Source organism: Callionymus lyra, chromosome 14, assembly GCF_982586985.1.
Source record: "Callionymus lyra chromosome 14, fCalLyr1.hap1.1, whole genome shotgun sequence".
Classification (NCBI taxonomy): domain Eukaryota; kingdom Metazoa; phylum Chordata; class Actinopteri; order Syngnathiformes; family Callionymidae; genus Callionymus; species Callionymus lyra.
The window spans coordinates 1,249,743-1,267,242 of record NC_141831.1 but is presented as its reverse complement, the minus strand read 5'-3'; the positions used below and the strand labels follow the sequence as shown (position 1 = coordinate 1,267,242).

At 41.3% G+C, this 17,500-nt stretch overlaps 1 protein-coding gene across 2 annotated transcripts in view; it reads right to left on the bottom strand.

Moving 5' to 3' along the window:
* LOC148065646 (cell adhesion molecule DSCAML1-like) overlaps positions 1-17,500 on the bottom strand; it is a 113,362-nt gene that overhangs the window by 91,442 nt on the left and 4,420 nt on the right. For both annotated transcript variants that reach the window (XM_087806764.1, XM_087806763.1), the window contains exons 2-3: positions 5,506-5,826; positions 2,084-2,230 (exon numbers count right to left, since the gene is read on the bottom strand). In XM_087806764.1, coding sequence (XP_087662890.1) covers positions 2,084-2,230; positions 5,506-5,826 — 468 coding nt within the window. The remainder of the gene's footprint in view (positions 1-2,083; positions 2,231-5,505; positions 5,827-17,500) is intronic.

The following is a 17,500-nucleotide window of genomic DNA, read 5'->3' as shown; positions in this document are numbered from 1 at the left end:
TATATTCTTCTATATTCTTCTATATTCTTCTATATTCTTCTATATTCCTCTATATTCTTCTATATATTCTTCTATACTCCTCTATATTCCTCTATATTCCTCTATATTCCTCTATATTCCTCTATATATTCCTCTATATTCCTCTATATTCCTCTATATTCTTCTATATTCTTCTATATTCTTCTATATTCTTCTATATTCTTCTATATTCTTCTATATTCTTCTATATTCCTCTATATTCCTCTATATATTCCTCTATATTCTTCTATATTCTTCTATATTCCTCTATATATTCCTCTATATTCTTCTATATTCTTCTATATTCCTCTATATATTCCTCTATATTCTTCTATATTCCTCTATATTCCTCTATATTCCTCTATATATTCCTCTATACTTCTATATTCCTCTATATTCCTCTATATTCCTCTATATATTCCTCTATATTCCTCTATATTCCTCTATATATTCCTCTATATTCCTCTATATTCCTCTATATTCCTCTATATATTCCTCTATATTCCTCTATATTCCTCTATATTCTTCTATATTCCTCTATATTCCTCTATATATTCCTCTATATTCCTCGATCTTCTGGATCATGTTCATCATGTGAAGATTGAATCCATGAAACATGACAAGAACATCAGTGAAGCGAGGAGACACTGGATCCCTCGCTTCAAGTCAAACACATTGAGGTGAAAACATGTCGATCCATCATCATGAGATGATCTGAAGACAGGATTCTGAAGAACATCAGACCTTCAACGTCATGTGGTCTCAGAGACTCGTGAACGTGAGCAGATCCACAACATATGGACTCAAACACCATCTGCCTCGACCTCAGGCCATTGTTGCCCTACTAGCCTGGCGTCCTTCACTGTGTTGTTGACTATTGTCTTCTTCCATTGACCCACAGACACTGAACAACAGCGTCTTCGTCTCAACATCCTTCGGTCGACACAACTGTGTGGAGACGGTTTTATTTTGACTATGGTTTTAGAACATTGTGTATGTGGCAATATTTTATATTTCATCATGACTTATGTGTCTTGTATTTATTTTTTGTGTATTTTTGTACCTCATACAAGTAAGATTGTATCTTGTATTTAATCAAGAGTGTATTTTTGTATCTTATATTTATAAAGAGTGTATTCTTTTACTTTTTATTTGAATAATGAAGAATTGACTCTGATGGACCTGCTAGTGGACTCTGATGGACCTGCTGGTGGACTCTGATGGACCTGCTGGTGGACTCTGATGGACCTGCTGGTGGACTCTGATGGACCTGCTGGTGGACTCTGATGGACCTGCTAGTGGACTCTGATGGACCTGCTAGTGGACTCTGATGGACCTGCTAGTGGACTCTGATGGACCTGCTGGTGGACTCTGATGGACCTGCTGGTGGACTCTGATGGACCTGCTGGTGGACTCTAATGGACCTGCTGGTGGACTCTAATGGACCTGCTGGTGGACTCTAATGGACCTGCTGGTGGACTCTAATGGACCTGCTGGTGGACTCTGATGGACCTGCTAGTGGACTCTGATGGACCTGCTAGTGGACTCTAATGGACCTGCTAGTGGACTCTGATGGACCTGCTAGTGGACTCTAATGGACCTGCTAGTGGACTCTGATGGACCTGCTGGTGGACTCTGATGGACCTGCTAGTGGACTCTGATGGACCTGCTAGTGGACTCTAATGGACCTGCTGGTGGACTCTAATGGACCTGTCAGCTCCATGAAACCATCTCGCACTCATGCAGAGAACGAAGCTCCTTCTTCTTCTCGCTCACAAATACAAACAAGGTCAATGAAGACACACGTGAGAACTATTGACCATCTGTGTGAGTCATGGAGGCCCTGGAGCTGCTGAGACTATCAGGAAGGAGACCAGTGGAGGAAGGAGGTCTGATGGACCTTCATCCTCACATGAGGGTTTGTGTCGATCACAGTGAACGTCTTCGTTGTAAACGTGTGCGAACAATATTGTGTGATGATGGTGAAGATGTGAGAGCAGAAGGTCCAGTGATGCAGACCAGTGAGCACGGAGGAGACACGGGTTGAGACACATGAAGATCTCACCTGGGACGATGGAGACCGTGTCTCTCTCCCAGGACACGACGCTGACGTACTCCTGCACGGCCGCAGGGATCAGGCACTTGAAGACGGCCACGTTGCCCCTCATGGACCTCTGGTCCGCCACCCTGACGGTGTAGGGCTCCCTGAAGACTACACACAAGTGTTAGAGCGACGCACAACGTGTCGTGCACGACGACGACACAACGCTCATCAGACGTGACGTCCATACGTCCTGGACCCGGAGGATCACAGATGCATGCTGGGAGAGCAGGTTATTTATGCGGCTTCATGCAATATTTCACACTCTGTAAATGAGACTCATTAGTAAAATGAAAGCAGCGAAGAATCCGGACGTTGCTAAGAAACTGCTGAAGAATCTCTTCCCTGGTAACACGAGCGGCTGCAGGAAGTCCATCAAGTTGATTTAGGATGATTTATACACGGATTTAATACACAAGAACTACTTCAAACTCTCTCCAGTATCACAACGATCCTTATCTGTCGATCAATGAACGTCTTCATATATATATATTTGATCAATAAAATCATTTTAAATGTATTTAAACCAGAGAATACACACAATAAAACCATTTGAATATGTGTTTAAATTCACATTTAAAGATATTTAACTTCAAGAAAAAAGGAAATAACTATAAAAGTGGTTACAAATATAGAAATAATGTAAGCGTAATTAAATATCATTATTAAAGTATATAGACGTAATTTAAAGTTGAAGAATTTAAGGTTTTTACACAACATTTGTATGAAGATAAATGTTGATAAAGATTAGATTAAAAAGCAATTTAAGGAAATAAATAATACAAATGAAATTGAATTATGAGGATTGAGAAGAAAATGAAGATAATATTTAAGATGAAAGTTGACATAAAGACAATAATATAAACGGTGGTAATAAACACTATAATAAAGAGTGATTCGATATAATAATCAACAGTTAAACAAAGGTATGATGTGACAAACATGATGATACTCTGGTCCAGAGACACCAGGAGTGAATGATGTTTGCTTCATACTAATCCTCAGGCTTCTGGGTCATGTGGGAATAAAGGCACCAGGCTGGTGAGGCTCAAATCCTGCACGAGTATTAGACGAATATGAGTATTAGTTGAGGACGGTGTTGGGAGGCAGAATATGAAAACAGATGTTGAGGCAGGAGGGGGAGGGACTGGACCGTGAAGCTCATCCAGATGTTACATCTTTTGTTTCAACTCGTGCGTCTCTTCCAGTGATTTGACTTAATGAGCCTCGAACCGTCGCGTCCAAAGAACTATTAGTAGTTAGTTAGTAGTTAGTTAGTAGTTTGTTAGTTTAACCAGAGAAGTGAACAGAGATTTATTTAGACTGAGAGAGAAGATCTGAACCTGTTGAAGCAGCTGATGTGTCACATGACATGTGGGTCACATGACATCATGATCACATGACACGATGATCACATGACACGATGATCACATGACATCATGATCACATGACATGATGATCACATGACATGATGATCACATGACATCATGATCACTTGACATCATGATCAAGAGAAATGATGATCACATGACATCATGATCACATGACATGATGATCACATGACATCATGATCACATGACATGATGATCACTTGACATCATGATCAAGAGAAATGATGATCACATGACATCATGATCACATGACATGATAATCACGTGACATGATGATCACATGACATCATGATCAAAAGAAATGATGATCACGTGACATCATGATCACATGACACGATGATCACATGACACGATGATCACATGACATCATGATCACATGACATGATGATCACATGACATGATGATCACATGACATCATGATCACATGACACGATGATCACATGACACGATGATCACATGACATCATGATCACATGACACGATGATCACATGACACGATGATCACATGACATCATGATCACATGACATGATGATCACATGACATGATGATCACATGACATCATGATCACTTGACATCATGATCAAGAGAAATGATGATCACATGACATCATGATCACATGACATGATGATCACATGACATCATGATCACATGACATGATGATCACTTGACATCATGATCAAGAGAAATGATGATCACATGACATCATGATCACATGACATGATAATCACGTGACATGATGATCACATGACATCATGATCAAAAGAAATGATGATCACGTGACATGATGATCACATGACATGATGATCACATGACATGATGATCACATGACATGATGATCACATGACATCATGATCAAAAGAAATGATGATCACGTGACATGATGATCACATGACATGATGATCACATGACATGATGATCACGTGACATGATGATCACATGACATGATGATCACATGACATGATGATCACATGACATGATGATCACATGACTTGATGATCACGTGACATGATGATCACATGACATCATGATCACGTGACATGATGATCACATGACATGATGATCACGTGACATGATGATCACATGACATCATGATCACATGACATGATGATCACATGACATCATGATCACATGACATGATGATCACATGACATGATGATCACATGACTTGATGATCACGTGACATGATGATCACATGACATCATGATCACATGACATGATGATCACATGACATGATGATCACGTGACATGATGATCACATGACATCATGATCACATGACATGATGATCACATGACATCATGATCACATGACATGATGATCACATGACATGATGATCACGTGACATGATGATCACATGACATGATGATCACGTGACATGATGATCACATGACATGATGATCACGTGACATGATGATCACATGACATCATGATCACATGACATCATGATCACATGACATCATGATCACATGACATCATGATCACCTGACATCATGATCACATGACATCATGATCACATGACATCATGATCACACGACATGATGATCACATGACATGATGATCACACGACATCATGATCACATGACACACAAAATAGTTTGATTATAGTTGAAAAGCATGTGATTAAAGTAAGGTTAGGTCATAGTGTAACATTCTATGATTGTTGCATAGAAACAAACAAGTGACTCAAAGAATACGATTAAAGATTAAAAACTGAAACATTCACTGAAACTAATGAAGAACACGATGAAACTGACGACGAAGAGTAACAAGGTTATGATGTCGTGTCTGTAGATCCTCCTGCAGGTCAAACTACACTAAGATGTTGTTACACAAAATATATTCACGAACACATGAACAACACTAGTGACTCCAGCGTGAAACAAAACTAAAGTCAAACTCTTGAGTCCGGCTGCTTTCCCAAGATGGCCGCCTCAGAGGGTTAGGGTTACACACTCTACGGTGCAACAACACAAACACAACACTGTGGTGCGACTCACCGGCTTTGATGCGGATGTTGGGGCTGCGGATCTTCCCCGCCTGGTTCTCCGCCGTGCAGAAGTAGTCGTTGTCATGGATGTAGCTGTTGTAGGCGGAGGGTGAGAAGGGGTACAGCTGCAGGGTCCCGTTGGCGTAGACGTGGCGGATGTGGGGCACGTCGTAGATGTCGTCGCCGGTGGCCAGGTACCAGCGCAGGATGGCACCGGGGGTGCCCCCTGCTGGACAGGGCAGGGACACCCCCACCGAGCTGAAGTAGGTGACCCTTTGCAGGGAGGCGTTCACAAAGTACAGTCTGGTGGAGCTGACATCCTCACTGTGTACTGTGGAGACAACACCCTCATGTCAACTCTGTTCTGGTCACAAACATCTACTCATCACATCCTCACTGTGTACTGTGGAGACAACACCCTCATGTCAACTCTGTTCTGGTCACAAACATCTACTCATCACATCCTCACTGTGTACTGTGGAGACAACACCCTCATGTCAACTCTGTCCTGGTCACAAACATCTACTCATCACATCCTCACTGTGTACTGTGGAGACAACACCCTCATGTCAACTCTGTCCTGGTCACAAACATCTACTCATCACATCCTCACTGTGTACTGTGGAGACAACACCCTCATGTCAACTCTGTCCTGGTCACAAACATCTACTCATCACATCCTCACTGTGTACTGTGGAGACAACACCCTCATGTCAACTCTGTTCTGGTCACAAACATCTACTCATCACATCCTCACTGTGTACTGTGGAGACAACACCCTCATGTCAACTCTGTTCTGGTCACAAACATCTACTCATCACATCCTCACTGTGTACTGTGGAGACAACACCCTCATGTCAACTCTGTTCTGGTCACAAACATCTACTCATCACATCCTCACTGTGTACTGTGGAGACAACACCCTCATGTCAACTCTGTTCTGGTCACAAACATCTACTCATCACATCCTCACTGTGTACTGCGGAGACAACACCCTCATGTCAACTCTGTTCTGGTCACAAACATCTACTCATCACATCCTCACTGTGTACTGTGGAGACAACACCCTCATGTCAACTCTGTCCTGGTCACAAACATCTACTCATCACATCCTCACTGTGTACTGTGGAGACAACACCCTCATGTCAACTCTGTTCTGGTCACAAACATCTACTCATCACATCCTCACTGTGTACTGTGGAGACAACACCCTCATGTCAACTCTGTTCTGGTCACAAACATCTACTCATCACATCCTCACTGTGTACTGTGGAGACAACACCCTCATGTCAACTCTGTCCTGGTCACAAACATCTACTCATCACATCCTCACTGTGTACTGTGGAGACAACACCCTCATGTCAACTCTGTTCTGGTCACAAACATCTACTCATCACATCCTCACTGTGTACTGTGGAGACAACACCCTCATGTCAACTCTGTTCTGGTCACAAACATCTACTCATCACATCCTCACTGTGTACTGTGGAGACAACACCCTCATGTCAACTCTGTCCTGGTCACAAACATCTACTCATCACATCCTCACTGTGTACTGTGGAGACAACACCCTCATGTCAACTCTGTTCTGGTCACAAACATCTACTCATCACATCCTCACTGTGTACTGTGGAGACAACACCCTCATGTCAACTCTGTTCTGGTCACAAACATCTACTCATCACATCCTCACTGTGTACTGTGGAGACAACACCCTCATGTCAACTCTGTTCTGGTCACAAACATCTACTCATCACATCCTCACTGTGTACTGTGGAGACAACACCCTCATGTCAACTCTGTTCTGGTCACAAACATCTACTCATCACATCCTCACTGTGTACTGCGGAGACAACACCCTCATGTCAACTCTGTTCTGGTCACAAACATCTACTCATCACATCCTCACTGTGTACTGTGGAGACAACACCCTCATGTCAACTCTGTCCTGGTCACAAACATCTACTCATCACATCCTCACTGTGTACTGTGGAGACAACACCCTCATGTCAACTCTGTTCTGGTCACAAACATCTACTCATCACATCCTCACTGTGTACTGTGGAGACAACACCCTCATGTCAACTCTGTTCTGGTCACAAACATCTACTCATCACATCCTCACTGTGTACTGTGGAGACAACACCCTCATGTCAACTCTGTCCTGGTCACAAACATCTACTCATCACATCCTCACTGTGTACTGTGGAGACAACACCCTCATGTCAACTCTGTTCTGGTCACAAACATCTACTCATCACATCCTCACTGTGTACTGTGGAGACAACACCCTCATGTCAACTCTGTTCTGGTCACAAACATCTACTCATCACATCCTCACTGTGTACTGTGGAGACAACACCCTCATGTCAACTCTGTTCTGGTCACAAACATCTACTCATCACATCCTCACTGTGTACTGTGGAGACAACACCCTCATGTCAACTCTGTTCTGGTCACAAACATCTACTCATCACATCCTCACTGTGTACTGTGGAGACAACACCCTCATGTCAACTCTGTTCTGGTCACAAACATCTACTCATCACATCCTCACTGTGTACTGTGGAGACAACACCCTCATGTCAACTCTGTTCTGGTCACAAACATCTACTCATCACATCCTCACTGTGTACTGTGGAGACAACACCCTCATGTCAACTCTGTCCTGGTCACAAACATCTACTCATCACATCCTCACTGTGTACTGTGGAGACAACACCCTCATGTCAACTCTGTTCTGGTCACAAACATCTACTCATCACATCCTCACTGTGTACTGTGGAGACAACACCCTCATGTCAACTCTGTTCTGGTCACAAACATCTACTCATCATATCCTCACTGTGTACTGTGGAGACAACACCCTCATGTCAACTCTGTTCTGGTCACAAACATCTACTCATCACATCCTCACTGTGTACTGTGGAGACAACACCCTCATGTCAACTCTGTTCTGGTCACAAACATCTACTCATCACATCCTCACTGTGTACTGTGGAGACAACACCCTCATGTCAACTCTGTTCTGGTCACAAACATCTACTCATCACATCCTCACTGTGTACTGCGGAGACAACACCCTCATGTCAACTCTGTTCTGGTCACAAACATCTACTCATCACATCCTCACTGTGTACTGCGGAGACAACACCCTCATGTCAACTCTGTTCTGGTCACAAACATCTACTCATCGCATCCTCACTGTGTACTGTGGAGACAACACCCTCATGTCAACTCTGTTCTGGTCACAAACATCTACTCATCACATCCTCACTGTGTACTGTGGAGACAACACCCTCATGTCAACTCTGTTCTGGTCACAAACATCTACTCATCACATCCTCACTGTGTACTGCGGAGACAACACCCTCATGTCAACTCTGTTCTGGTCACAAACATCTACTCATCACATCCTCACTGTGTACTGTGGAGACAACACCCTCATGTCAACTCTGTTCTGGTCACAAACATCTACTCATCACATCCTCACTGTGTACTGTGGAGACAACACCCTCATGTCAACTCTGTCCTGGTCACAAACATCTACTCATCACATCCTCACTGTGTACTGTGGAGACAACACCCTCATGTCAACTCTGTTCTGGTCACAAACATCTACTCATCACATCCTCACTGTGTACTGTGGAGACAACACCCTCATGTCAACTCTGTTCTGGTCACAAACATCTACTCATCACATCCTCACTGTGTACTGTGGAGACAACACCCTCATGTCAACTCTGTCCTGGTCACAAACATCTACTCATCACATCCTCACTGTGTACTGTGGAGACAACACCCTCATGTCAACTCTGTTCTGGTCACAAACATCTACTCATCACATCCTCACTGTGTACTGTGGAGACAACACCCTCATGTCAACTCTGTTCTGGTCACAAACATCTACTCATCACATCCTCACTGTGTACTGTGGAGACAACACCCTCATGTCAACTCTGTCCTGGTCACAAACATCTACTCATCACATCCTCACTGTGTACTGTGGAGACAACACCCTCATGTCAACTCTGTTCTGGTCACAAACATCTACTCATCACATCCTCACTGTGTACTGTGGAGACAACACCCTCATGTCAACTCTGTTCTGGTCACAAACATCTACTCATCACATCCTCACTGTGTACTGTGGAGACAACACCCTCATGTCAACTCTGTCCTGGTCACAAACATCTACTCATCACATCCTCACTGTGTACTGTGGAGACAACACCCTCATGTCAACTCTGTTCTGGTCACAAACATCTACTCATCACATCCTCACTGTGTACTGTGGAGACAACACCCTCATGTCAACTCTGTTCTGGTCACAAACATCTACTCATCACATCCTCACTGTGTACTGTGGAGACAACACCCTCATGTCAACTCTGTCCTGGTCACAAACATCTACTCATCACATCCTCACTGTGTACTGTGGAGACAACACCCTCATGTCAACTCTGTTCTGGTCACAAACATCTACTCATCACATCCTCACTGTGTACTGTGGAGACAACACCCTCATGTCAACTCTGTCCTGGTCACAAACATCTACTCATCACATCCTCACTGTGTACTGTGGAGACAACACCCTCATGTCAACTCTGTCCTGGTCACAAACATCTACTCATCACATCCTCACTGTGTACTGTGGAGACAACACCCTCATGTCAGACAAACTGAGACAAAGACTCGACAGAAGCTTCGATGAAAACAATAATCATAACAAATGTTTGTCACATATGATCATGTGACGCAGGATTGGAGGAGGGGGGGGAGGAGGGGGGGAGGGGGAGGAGGGGGGGAGGGGGAGGAGGGGGAGGAGGGGGAGGAGGGGGAGGAGGGGGAGGGGGAGGAGGGGGAGGAGGGGGAGGAGGGGGGGGGAGGAGGAGGGGGAGGAGCCTGTGACCTCAGGACACAAACAAAGACACAACGATAGTTATGTGATTGAATTTCTATGCCAGACGCAGATTTAAGTCGATTTAATCTCCTTACATATTTAACACACACACATGTACACACATGCACACACACATGCACACACACACACACACACACACACACACACACACATGCACACACACACACACACACACACATCTTCATTGGCCCTCGGATTACAAACGTATCTGAAGAAGGGAGAGTGAGAGAAAAATGAAAGAGGTTTAAATTGAAGGTCATTAGAGCAGAGATTAGATGATCTTGAGGTTTATCTAGACGACGAGTGATAACAACTTATCTCACCGTATGATCACTGGAACTAACTATTGATAAACTCTTGATAAACTCTTGATAAACTCTTGATAAACTCTTGATAAACTCTTGATAAACTCTTGATAAACTCTTGATAAACTATTGATAAACTCTTGATAAACTCTTGATAAACTATTGATAAACTCTTGATAAACTCTTGATAAACTCTTGATAAACTATTGATAAACTCTTGATAAACTCTTGATAAACTCTTGATAAACTATTGATAAACTATTGATAAACTCTTGATAAACTCTTGATAAACTCTTGATAAACTCTTGATAAACTCTTGATAAACTCTTGATAAACTATTGATAAACTCTTGATAAACTCTTGATAAACTATTGATAAACTCTTGATAAACTCTTGATAAACTCTTGATAAACTATTGATAAACTCTTGATAAACTCTTGATAAACTCTTGATAAACTATTGATAAACTATTGATAAACTCTTGATAAACTCTTGATAAACTCTTGATAAACTATTGATAAACTCTTGATAAACTCTTGATAAACTCTTGATAAACTCTTGATAAACTCTTGATAAACTCTTGATAAACTCTTGATAAACTATTGATAAACTATTGATAAACTCTTGATAAACTCTTGATAAACTATTGATAAACTCTTGATAAACTCTTGATAAACTCTTGATAAACTCTCGATAAACTCTTGATAAACTCTTGATAAACTCTTGATAAACTCTTGATAAACTCTTGATAAACTCTTGATAAACTCTTGATAAACTCTTGATAAACTCTCGATAAACTCTTGATAAACTCTTGATAAACTCTCGATAAACTCTTGATAAACTCTTGATAAACTCTTGATAAACTCTTGATAAACTCTTGATAAACTATTGATAAACTCTTGATAAACTCTTGATAAACTCTTGATAAACTCTCGATAAACTCTCGATAAACTCTCGATAAACTCTTGATAAACTCTTGATAAACTCTTGATAAACTCTTGATAAACTCTCGATAAACTCTTGATAAACTCTTGATAAACTCTTGATAAACTCTTGATAAACTCTTGATAAACTCTCGATAAACTCTCGATAAACTCTCGATAAACTCTTGATAAACTCTCGATAAACTCTCGATAAACTCTCGATAAACTCTCGATAAACTCTTGATAAACTCTTGATAAACTCTCGATAAACTCTCGATAAACTCTCGATAAACTCTCGATAAACTCTTGATAAACTCTTGATAAACTCTTGATAAACTCTTGATAAACTCTCGATAAACTCTCGATAAACTATTGATAAACTCTTGATAAACTCTTGATAAACTCTTGATAAACTCTTGATAAACTCTTGATAAACTCTTGATAAACTCTCGATAAACTCTCGATAAACTCTCGATAAACTCTTGATAAACTCTTGATAAACTCTTGATAAACTCTCGATAAACTCTTGATAAACTCTTGATAAACTCTTGATAAACTATTGATAAACTCTTGATAAACTCTTGATAAACTCTTGATAAACTCTCGATAAACTCTTGATAAACTCTTGATAAACTCTTGATAAACTATTGATAAACTCTTGATAAACTCTTGATAAACTCTTGATAAACTCTTGATAAACTCTCGATAAACTCTCGATAAACTCTCGATAAACTCTCGATAAACTCTTGATAAACTCTTGATAAACTCTTGATAAACTCTTGATAAACTCTCGATAAACTCTCGATAAACTCTCGATAAACTCTCGATAAACTCTTGATAAACTCTTGATAAACTCTCGATAAACTCTTGATAAACTCTCGATAAACTCTCGATAAACTCTCGATAAACTCTTGATAAACTCTTGATAAACTCTTGATAAACTCTTGATAAACTCTCGATAAACTCTCGATAAACTCTCGATAAACTCTCGATAAACTCTCGATAAACTCTCGATAAACTATTGATAAACTCTTGATAAACTCTTGATAAACTCTTGATAAACTCTTGATAAACTCTTGATAAACTCTCGATAAACTCTCGATAAACTCTCGATAAACTCTCGATAAACTCTCGATAAACTCTCGATAAACTCTCGATAAACTCTCGATAAACTCTCGATAAACTCTCGATAAACTCTCGATAAACTCTCGATAAACTCTTGATAAACTCTTGATAAACTCTCAATAAACTACTAAACTATAAATGTTCTTCTTACGATCACAGATGAGGTGAAACTCATCGTAACAGGTTGTTCTTGTATTGAAAGACAGTTTTATTAATAATCCTCATGTGATGCTGATGTCATGATGTTACACACACACACATGGACACACACACATGGACACACACACATGGACACACACACACGGACACACACACACATGGAAACACACACACATGGAAACACACACGAAAGATCTTCATTGACATTATTTAGTCGACGAGTTTGTAAAGTTGTTATAATTTGTTGTTAGTAAGTCATTGTTATTGTTTTGAAGCAAAAACAACTTCATCTGTTTATTAAGGTTGAAATGAATACAATGTAAACTAGAGAAGATAGTATTTTATCTTTGGTACAAACACTGTCATAACCAGGTGTGTTTCCTTGAGTTTCATTGGACAGTATGTTGGAGTTCTATGACTCGCTCACACAACACACTGAAATAAGTGGCGCTTGAGTGACGCATCCTTCAAAGGATTCCTGAATCCAGATGGCATTATCTTCTTTACTCTGACACATTATCAACGTTTCCTGAAAAAACCTCATTCATACTTTTTTAAACGAACCTCCATGTTCTCAACAGTTGCCACAGTTTGAACCTGCAGGGAATAATAAGTGATTCAATGATGTTCTGGAGGTGAAACATCTTCTGGACGTGACACAGTATGTTCTCGTCAGAAAAGAGCTTCTCTGTGGACCAGAGGTTGATACATGTGGATGTTACAGATGGTATATGTGTCCGTCCGGTCAGGCTGGGAATCCAGGTCAGACTCTGCAGATTACTGATAATGGCCCCTGAGCATAAAGCCCATATTAAAGATTGCAATATCTATAATCTCCCAATGGGGGGACAGGACTAAAGTGGAGAGAGGGGGTCACTGCGAGAGCTCCGGGGGGCTGGGCAACAGGAGAACCTCTCCGACAGAAGATTATGTGCCCGGGGGCCCCAACACTGAGGGGGCTGGGGAGCACTGATGGACTGGGAAGTGGACTAGAAAGGGGATCAGAGCAAAGTCCCACCACTCAAGAGTCTGTCAAAACCAGACGACACACACACCAGCACACACACACACACCAGCACACACACACACACACCTACACGCACACACACACACACACCTACACGCACACACACACACTCACACACACACACACACCAGCACACACACGCACACACACACACACACACACACACACACACACACACACACACACACACGGAGGAGAGAGTTACCATGGCGGCGTTTGAAACGATGTCAACAGACAACAAGGATCTTCTACAACAGTTTAGACATAGAAACTTTTAAATCCTCAAACCATGAGATAAATAAACACACAATGACCAACAACATCAACAACATCACAAGGAGCAAAGGCTCCATAACAACCGATTCAATCTGTTTATATTTCAAATATTAAAACATGTACTTTGTCAGGTTTTTTTCCTTCTGACTCAGATTCAAGTGGATTATAAGTAGAAGATCTCAAGTGTCAATCAAATATATCTATGAACCCAACATGTCTGAGGTTCAACAAAGAAAGTAAAATAATCTGATTTTGTTTAAAAATATCTTGACACAACTTATGGAACCTCAGCAGTATTAAGTTGATAAAACTATTGTAATCTCCTCTAAAACTATTTCCATTAAACAGTAGCAACACATGTGGTGAGTTTAAGTCATTTGATGACACTCTGTGTGCATTTATTTGTTGGTGAAAGTTACAAGTTCATGTCTTCAAAACCTTCCTAAACCCTCAAACTTCTATACATTTGACAATATTTCTTGAGATTTTTCATTCAAGTCAACGAACGGACGGAGAGAAGGACGTCGACGGCAGACGAATGAAATACTAGACCTTCTAGTGAGTCGAAGCTTCAGGTTCCTGTCGTTCCATCATCGTCTCCAGACGGTTCTGTCGACGCACCTGAAGCCGCTCAACACCTGTGTTGTTCTTCACGGCTAAACTGAGGAACATGATGCAAAGTTAATGGAAAGTCTCTCTTCTGAGCAACACAAATCCATGTCTTCGTCCTGGAACTACTTGTCCTGCCAGGTTTTCTTACTCACTGAAGCTCACGGATTCTTAGGAACAACAAACTATTTTCATTAGAAATAAAGCAGCAACTTCTCAAACAGCATCACACGCTGATGGGAGTAGGCTGCGACGCAGTGGCCAGCTCGACGTCAGGAGCAAACAAGTGTCTTGCTCAAGAACACAACTGGGATTCAACCTTTAACCCTAACTGTTCCTTTAAAGATGTGATGGATGAAGAACGAGGTTTGATACGTCAGTGTCAACAAAATAAACGTTTAACAAATTTACTTTCTATCTAAAAAGTCCAAAATCCCACAGTTCATGACACTCTTGAGCTACTTTAAAGCAACACAACAGTAAACATATATTTATTTGTTTATTGTTATATTATTAACAGATGTCTGGCCTGCAGTTGATACTAAACTCTGCAGCCAGAATTCTGAGCTGCTCTAGTAGAAGAACTCACATTTCTCCTTCAAACTCTTCACTAGTTTCTTTCAGGATCAACTTTAAAATTCTGGTTCTTACTTTCAGATCTATTCATGGTCAGACCTTCCATCAGTGATGTGATCCAGACTTACACCCCAGCTAGGGCTCTGAGGTCTGTGGATCAGAATCTACTTATGGTTCTTGATCTTGATCTTGATCTTTAAAGTATGTACTTTTTTGAGTATTGTTTTGATTGTCTAAGCGCTTTGTGACCCTGGTCTCGAAAAGCGCTATATAAATAAATATTACTTACTTACTTACTTCTGGACCAGAGGAGAGCAATCCTTCCAGACTGTTGCTCCTAAGCTTTGGAACCATCTCTGTGTTTGATGATCTACTGACTCCTTCAAGAAACATCTGTGTTTGATGATCTACTGACTCCTTCAAGAAACATCTGTGTTTGATGATCTACTGACTCCTTCAAGAAACATGTGTGTTTGATGATCTACTGACTCCTTCAAGAAACATGTGTGTTTGATGATCTACTGACTCCTTCAAGAAACATCTATGTGTTTGATGATCTACTGACTCCTTCAAGAAACATCTGTGTTTGATGATCTACTGACTCCTTCAAGAAACATCTGTGTTTGATGATCTACTGACTCCTTCAAGAAACATGTGTGTTTGATGATCTACTGACTCCTTCAAGAAACATCTGTGTTTGATGATCTACTGACTCCTTCAAGAAACATCTGTGTTTGATGATCTACTGACTCCTTCAAGAAACATCTGTGTTTGATGATCTACTGACTCCTTCAAGAAACATGTGTGTTTGATGATCTACTGACTCCTTCAAGAAACTTCTGTGTTTGATGATCTACTGACTCCTTCAAGAAACATCTGTGTTTGATGATCTACTGACTCCTTCAAGAAACATCTGTGTTTGATGATCTACTGACTCCTTCAAGAAACATCTGTGTTTGATGATCTACTGACTCCTTCAAGAAACATCTTAAGATGTTTCTATTTGTTCAGGCTTTTCCTTGATATTCTGGAACTCCTGTGTTGTTCTCAGTATTATCTTGATCTTTAAAATATATACTTTATTGAATATTGTTTTGATTGTTTAAGTTCTTTGTCCCTCTGGTCTGGAAAAGATCTATATAAATACAAATTACTTACTGACTTTCATTCCTGGACGACACGGTTAAACTATCTTCAGCGATGAATCAATGACACATGAAACTAAACGTTAGGAGAACTGGTTGAACCAGCCAGACTTGACGTTGTAAGATTGTGTCAGAAGATCGTTGTGGATCCTCCAGGGATCACGTTAACACAAACCCGAGCGTCCACGGGAGTCGAACCTTCAGCGACGCACTATTGACCGGCGCCACAGGGTAGCAGCTCAGTCTCAGGAGGCTTCATCAACGGACCTGCAGGTGTCGGCGCTCCTGCTCTGTCTGTCGGCGCCGCTTCCTCCTCCTCACAGCGCCATGAATATGTAGCAGAATCATAACCTATGCACGCTTTCATCATGAATAATGCAGCCTCTCCACTGTGTAGCAGACTCACACCGCAGATGAAGATGTAAACAAACCTCACAACCACAAATGTTTCCAGGACACCGATCGTCACACAGGAGCGACACGTCTTCACCACGAGTCTGACCAGGACACCTCGTCCTCGCAGGAGGTCAAGAGGCTTCACTTCTATCTTTAGCCACAGTTAAACATAACCAGTTTGATTCTTCTCTGGGAAGATGTTTTAACTAGTTAACACTTTAACCTTAACCCTCGACAGACACCCGTCGTTGATCCCAGCTACCGCGGGTGAGAGGCGGAGGACGCCCTGAACAGCCTGTCACTGAAGACACGAGGATCCTTCAGAGATCGAAGATCAACCTGTATGTTGTCGGATCGCAGTGTTGTGTTGTGTTGTGTTGTGTTGTGTTGTGTTGTGTTGTGTTGTGTTGTGTTGTGTTGTGTTGTGTTGTGTTGTGTTGTGTTGTGTTGTGTTGTGTTGTGTTGTGTTGTGTTGTGTTGTGTTGTGTTGTGTTGAGCGACGAGGTTGATTCGCGGGAGGAAGAGCGAAGTGTGAGGAAA